General features: G+C 45.5%; 1 protein-coding gene across 1 annotated transcript in view; it reads left to right on the top strand.

Moving 5' to 3' along the window:
- Nucleotides 1–495: 495 nt before the first annotated feature.
- Nucleotides 496–6980, top strand: part of LOC115480433 (transmembrane emp24 domain-containing protein 10-like) — a 29888-nt gene continuing 23403 nt past the window's right edge. Inside the window, exon 1 of the mRNA XM_030219101.1 lies at nucleotides 496–808. Coding sequence (XP_030074961.1) covers nucleotides 626–808 — 183 coding nt within the window. The 5' untranslated portion in view covers nucleotides 496–625. The remainder of the gene's footprint in view (nucleotides 809–6980) is intronic.

The following is a 6980-nucleotide window of genomic DNA, read 5'->3' as shown; positions in this document are numbered from 1 at the left end:
CCTGCTGACGTCAGGCAAGCAGGGTTCTACTGCTGGCCAGTGACGTCAGCAGGTGGTTACGATCCCAGTGAGACACTTTAGAACGTTCACATAGCAAATTATTATATTAGATGCTAGAATGTCCCTATAACCAGCCCCTCCAAATAACACACAATTACTACTCTACCTATGAAAAGTTATTCCGTTCTTATACTTCCTCTGTGTACATTCGTATGCTGCACGAGCTAACATGTTTGAAAATATAAATGAAATGAAATTAAAATGCTACGAACAATAAAGAACGAGAACATGGATGCAGCAGCTCATAGGTTTGTTTGCAAGACCAGAGGGAAACAGAGAGATTACTCTAATTGGTTCCAATTGTGCGTGTGCGTGCGCGTGCGGACGTCACGTTTATTCAACCTCTTTGGCTCCGCCCCTCTTCCGTGTTGTCAGAGGGTCAGCTCATTGGCTGAACTGAGGCACGTACAGAGCATGAGACTGCGGCTCAGAGCCAGAGGGAGGCTTGGAACGCAAAAGCGGAGTGAGGTGGGCCATAGGCACAAGGCCACGTTAGCACTGTCGAAGAATTAGTCGCTGGTGCTGCCTGGCGCCCGCAGTATCTTTCCAAGTCCAGCGTCACCTGATGGAGCTCTTTACCGGCTTTTTGCTATTGCTGCCAGTCCTGTCTTTGCCAGGAGTCGCTGCAATCTCTTTCCAGCTACCATCGCACAGCCGCAAGTGCTTAAAGGAGGAAATACACAAGAATGTGCTGGTGACTGGGGAGTACGAAGTGTCAGAGCAGCCGGGCCTCAAAACCCACCTACAGGTAACAAAGGTGTCATACTGTTGTTATGCAGTGATGTCACTGTGTAGGTGAGTTTGCTGCTTGTCGTGAGGTGGGAGGTTTTAGAATACTAGCTGAATAGAGAAGAAGGGTTATCATACCAGGCAGTGAATTGGTAGAAATAAAGGACAGCAAAAAAGCTGTAGTTGACACCATTTTATTGTAGTAATTTAAGTGTCTGTATAGCTGGTCAGAAATGGATTACATTATAAGCTCTGTTGAGCAGGGACTGTCTATGTCAGGTGTTCAGCGCTGCTTGCGTCTGGTAGCGCTATACAAATGTTAAAAATAATAATAAAATGGTATGAAAACAAGTGACAACAAATAAGGGTGGTAAATCTACACGCCTTCCCTTGGCTCTCTGATATCATCCCACGGCTTTCAATACCATCTGTATGCTGACGACGCCCAGATCTACCTCTCTAACCCCGAAATCTCAACCAGCATCCAGACCAATGTCTCAGCCTGCCTATCTGATATCGCTGCCTGGATGTCTCAACTTCATCTGAAACGTGTGGAATAAACATAAAGGAATCCTGTTCAGAAGGAATGGATCCTAAGGAGCTTAGCCGAGATTGGGTGGCAGAGCCGGAGGCGGGGATGGTGCTGGGCAGACTTATACGGTCTGTGCCAGAGCCGGTGGTGGGAGGCGGGACTGGTGGTTGGGAGGTGGGGATGGTGCTGGGCAGACTTATACGGTCTGTGCCAGAACCGGTGGTGGGAGGCGGGGCTGGTGGTTGGGAGGCAGGGATAGTGCTGGGCAGACTTATACGGTCTGTGCCAGAACCGGTGGTGGGAGGCGGGGCTGGTGGTTGGGAGGCAGGGATAGTGCTGGGCAGACTTATACGGTCTGTGCCCTGAAAAGGACAGGTACAAATCAAGGTAAGGTATACACAAAAAGTAGCACATATGAGTTTATCTTGTTGGGCAGACTGGATGGACCGTGCAGGTCTTTTTCTGCCGTCATCTACTACGTTACTATGTTAACTTAACATGGCCAAAATCGAGCTTCTCATCTTTCCCCCTAAACCCACCTCTCCTCTCCCCTCTTTCTCTATTTCTGTGGATAGCACTCATTCTCCCTGTCTCATCAGCTCATAACCTTGGGGTCATCTTCGACTCCTCTCTCTCCTCTGCTCAAATTCAGCAGATTGCCAAAACCTGTCGTTTCTTTCTCTATAACATCAGCAAAATCCGTCCCTTCATCTCTGATCATTCTACCAGAACCCTTATCCACACTCTTATTACCTCTTGCCTAGATTACTGCAACCTGCTTCTCACCGGCTTCCCACTTAGCCATCTCTCTCATCTTCAATCAGTCCAAAACTCTGCTGCATGACTCATTTTCCGCCAAAGTCGCTATGCTCATATTAGGCTTCTCCTCAAGTCACATCACTGGCTCCATATCCGTTTTCGCATTCAATTCAAACTTCTCTTACTGACCTATAAGTGCTTTCACTCTGCCGCTCCCCAGTACCTCTCCACTCTTGCCTCTCCCTACGCCCCCCCCTCGGATACTCTGCTCTGTAGATAAATCTCTCTTGTTTGTCCCCTTCTCCTCTTCTGCTAATTCCAGACTCCGTTCCTTTTATCTCGCACTTCATGCCTGGAATAGACTTCCCGAGCCTGTACGTCTAGTCCCGTCTTTGGCCGTTTTCAAGTCCAGGCTAAAAGCCCACCTCTTTGACATTGCTTTTGACTCCTAACCTTTACTCACTTGCCCTGTACCCCACCTCTTTAATTCCCTTACCTCTTAGTTGTTCTGTCTGTTTACCTGTCTTATTTAGATTGTGAGCTCTTTGAGCAGGATCTGTCTTTTCGTATATGATGTACAGCGCTGTGTATGCCTTGCAGCGCTATAGAAGTGATAAGTAGTAGTAGTAGTAAATCCATGCAGTCTCTATTCACAGACTGTAGTTCCTGACTGTATTTCCCGTCTTTTTTCCCCTTCATTTAGGAATCATCTGTGCTTGTCCCAGGTTTTACCACTCACTCCCCCAGTACTGAGGATCCACTGTGCTTATCCTAGGCTACCTCTCACTCCCATACTGCCAAAGACCCACTGTGTTTATGCCACACCCAATTAAATAAAATCTAGAGAGGGAAAAAGAGAATTGAGGGGCAATAAAACATAAAAGGAAAGATCAATTCAGAGATAAATGAAGGGAAGAAGGAGTGAGCTCCCCCAGTACTGAGGATCCGCTGCCCTTGTCCCAGTCTTTACCTCTCACTCCTACACTGCCAAGGGTCCTCTGCACTTATCCCAGGCTTTCTTGATTTCTATCATTTATTTGTCCTCTACCTGGTCTGAGATTTTGTTCTATCCATTCACTATCCTTTTCATAAAGAAATATTTGCTGATGTTTCTCCTGAGCCTCATCCCCACGACCCCTAGTTAATAGAACAGCACCTTTCAGTCAGTGTTGTAAATTGCCAAGATATTTTTTGAGTAGGCAGTACATAACGTAATAAATACAATTTTGGTTCCACTTGGGTTCAGTAGGACATCACTCTCTCCTCTGCTGCTTTTCTGACCTACTTGCTCTTTCTCTGCCAGCTATGCCTAGTGGGACACTGACTCCTTTAGATGTAATTATTATTTGCTTTTCCAAACTTATGCTGAAGGTGAGTTACAAATAGAACCCTGCCCCAAAGAGTTTCTGGAGAGCATAAGTAAATGTAGTATCTTCCTTTTTGTTACAGGGTCAGGGATTTGGCCAAAACTCAGGGACTCGAGGAGCACAAGGGATTTGGTGAGGTTGGCAGTGTGTCATGCACAATAATTATGTGATGTGTGCTATTGTTGTAGTGTAGCCTTTCTCCTGAAAACAAGGTTTGCTTCTTGAGTATTCACATGGGGTATTGTATGTCTGTCATATTTCTGCTAACACAGTCACCTTGATGTGTCTCCAGACAGGTGTACATCATTATTGCACCCTCGGATTTTATCCCCCCCCCCCAAAAAAAAAAATACATGCATGTTTTTGCAATGAATCTTAACTGCCAAGCACTCTGTCAGTTAAACTTTCTTAGATTGCTCCTCATTATGTCTACTTCTTTTTTTTAATATTAAAGGGGAATTTATATTTAATCATTTTTATTAAAGATCATACAAACATTAAAACATTAAATAACACATTTACATTATCATGGCAGATACTCCAAAAACATTCCAGAATGCTAACCACCATTGTATGCAAACCATATTAACCTTTATTCCCCCCCCCCCCCTTCCCCCCCCCATCCCTCCCCCCCTTCCCCAGTCCTCCCTACCCCTTCCTACCCTCCCACCCAGATATCTTTGTTACGCTTACCTCCCCTCAACCGGCTCTAACCTATCATGTGAGTGAGTTGACCAATAAGCTACGAGCTCTACCCGAGAGCGCCTGCACGTATGGTTCCCAGACCTCCCAAAAGCGGCGTCTACTTTTTGGACTATTGTGCACACTTCGTGCCTCCATTGTCACCAGTGAATGTAACATATTTCTCCATAGCCAGTATGAGGGCCCCACGTCCTGGGTCCAATGTTGCAATATGCTTTGTTTCCCAATCAAAATAGCCTTATAGAGGAATAATCTCTCCATAGGTCGCAAATCTTTCCCACTCCCACCTAGTCCTAGCACTATGCTTCGTGGCAGCAAACTTATCTTTTTATATAACAGGGACTCACAGAATTCCATAATCTTACCCCAAAACTTCCTAATTTCAGGACATTCCCATAGCATAAGATATAGGGACGCTCTCTGAAAATTACATTTAATACACTTAGGCTCTTGTATATTTCCAGTATAGTATGCCTGTATGGGGGAGAAATACCCTCTCAAGATTATCCTAAATTGTATCTCCCTGTGTCGAGCACTGGTCACCTTGTATGCAATCTCCTTCAGAAACTGGGCAATGTCACCGCTCCTAATCTCCACCCTCATATCCGCTGACCACCTCCTGGCCACCTCTCCGTAATCTCGCTGCACCATTATCATACCCAGTTGTCTATAAAGCACAGACACCGAGGTCTGCTCTCTGCCCGGAGGCAAGAATAAGTTCGACAATAAGTCATATATCCCTCTATCACACTTGTTCCTTTGCAAGTGCGATATATAGCTATGGAGCTGAAGATAGTCGTACCAACTCACATGCTCTGTTCCCACCATATCTACTAGGGCCTCTCAAGTGATTATCTCCCCCGAATCCTGTATCACATCCGCCACCAACACTACTCCTTCCCGTGTCCAACTCATTAACCTCTTTTGGTTCCCCCCTTGCCCAAAGTCCGCATTCCCCGCTAACGGAAGCATATCCGTACTATATGGGTTCTTATTCAAACGTTGTAATATATACTGCCATGTGCGTCTCATGGGTTGTAATAATACGTGCTGGCTCCACCCCTTAGGGAGCACTTCACTCTTAGCATGTAGCATATAATACGGATGATATGGCCTGAACAATTCTTTCTCATAGCTCCATGCTGTATACTCCTCTGTTTCTAATATCCAGTCTGCCAAATGTCTCGACAAACAGGCCCAGTTATATTGTTTAATGTCTGGCAATCCGAGGCCCCCCTCTGCTCTTCTCCCATACAAAAATTCCAACTTAACTTTAGCCTTCTTCCCTCCCCAGCAGAACCTGGACACCATCCTACGGAGTTTCTTAAGATCTTTTGTTAGTAACAGAATTGGCAGCTGTCGCAGAACATATAGCCATTTTGGAAAAATCATCATGGCAAACAGCCCTACCCTACCGCTCAACGATAGAGGCAATCCCTCCCACAAAGTCAACTGGTGTTTCGTATGATGTAACAGTTCATCCACATTCCTTCTATATAATCGACTCAAATCCCCTGTTAGAATGATACCCAGATATTTAAACTCATTATCCGCCCATCTCAACGGGAACTCTCCTCTCCATTGCTCTCTTACTATATTAGAGGTGGGCAATCCCTCCGACTTCTGGGTGTTCAATTTGAAACCTGAAAATGCCCCATATTCGGCAAAGACCTCCATCAACACCGTCAACGACTGCTCAGGTCGAGCCAGATGGACCAAAAGATCGTCCGCAAAGGCCGAGATCTTAAATTCCCTGCTACCCAATTTCACTCCTTCAATCTCTGGGTTCCCTAAGATTTCCCGAATCAAGGGATCCAATGTGATGGCAAAAAGTAATGGGGACAGGGGGCATCCCTGTCTAGTTCCTCGATTAATCACAAAACTTTGAGAGTACGACCCATTAACCAACACTCGCCGCCGGATTCTTATACAATATTGATATCGCTTGAGTGAAATATCCCTCAAATCCATACGCTCGCAGTGAGGCAAATAGAAATTCCCACTCAACCCTATCGAATGCCTTTTCGGCATCGAAACTAATCAATAATGAATCCCCTCCTTCCCTACGCATCCTGTCCATTGTGGCTAAAATCAGTCTAATATTTTTCACACTCTGTCTCCCCTGAACAAACCCGACTTGAGGGGCTGCCACTATCTTAGATAACACTCTGGCCAATCTCGATGCTAGTATCTTCGCCAATAATTTAGCCTCGTAGCTAATTAAAGATATTGGTCTATAGGAGTCGGGGGATATCGGATCCTTCTCTGGTTTCAGAAAAACCATAATATCCGCAAGACGCAAGGACTGCGGGAGCTCCCCCGATTCAACCGAAGTATTGAAAGCATTGACAAGGGATTCTCCTATATCTAACCCTAGTATTTTATATAGCTCTGCCCTAAAGCCATCCGGCCCTGCTGCCTTATGTAGTGCACTACCTCTGATTTCTCTAAGCACCTCATCCACTTCTATCTGTTTGTTTAGCTCCATCCTCTGTTGCTCTGTAATTCTAGGCAGAGTGACATTCTCAAGATACATATCTGGGTCTAGATCATCAGCATCATTCTTTGCATACAACCTCTCATAATAATCATGAAACACTTTCTGAATCTCTGCATCGGTGTGTACTAGTGCCCCCCCTTGAGTCTTGATCGTCATCACTCTTCTCTGTCCCCTTGCTCTTTTCACTAATCTTGCCATCATTTTCCCTGGCTTATTGCCGAACTTATGTAATTGAAATTTATAATAAACAGCAGATTTACTTGCTCTCTGATGCAGCAACTCATTCAAGGACGCTTGTGTGGCCAAGAGTTGATCCCCGACCCGACCTCCA

Source organism: Microcaecilia unicolor, chromosome 11 (assembly GCF_901765095.1).
Source record: "Microcaecilia unicolor chromosome 11, aMicUni1.1, whole genome shotgun sequence".
In the NCBI taxonomy this organism is placed as follows: Eukaryota; Metazoa; Chordata; class Amphibia; order Gymnophiona; family Siphonopidae; genus Microcaecilia; species Microcaecilia unicolor.
The sequence above is the reverse complement of the archived record's forward strand: the minus strand, read 5'-3'. Positions and strand labels throughout refer to the sequence as shown.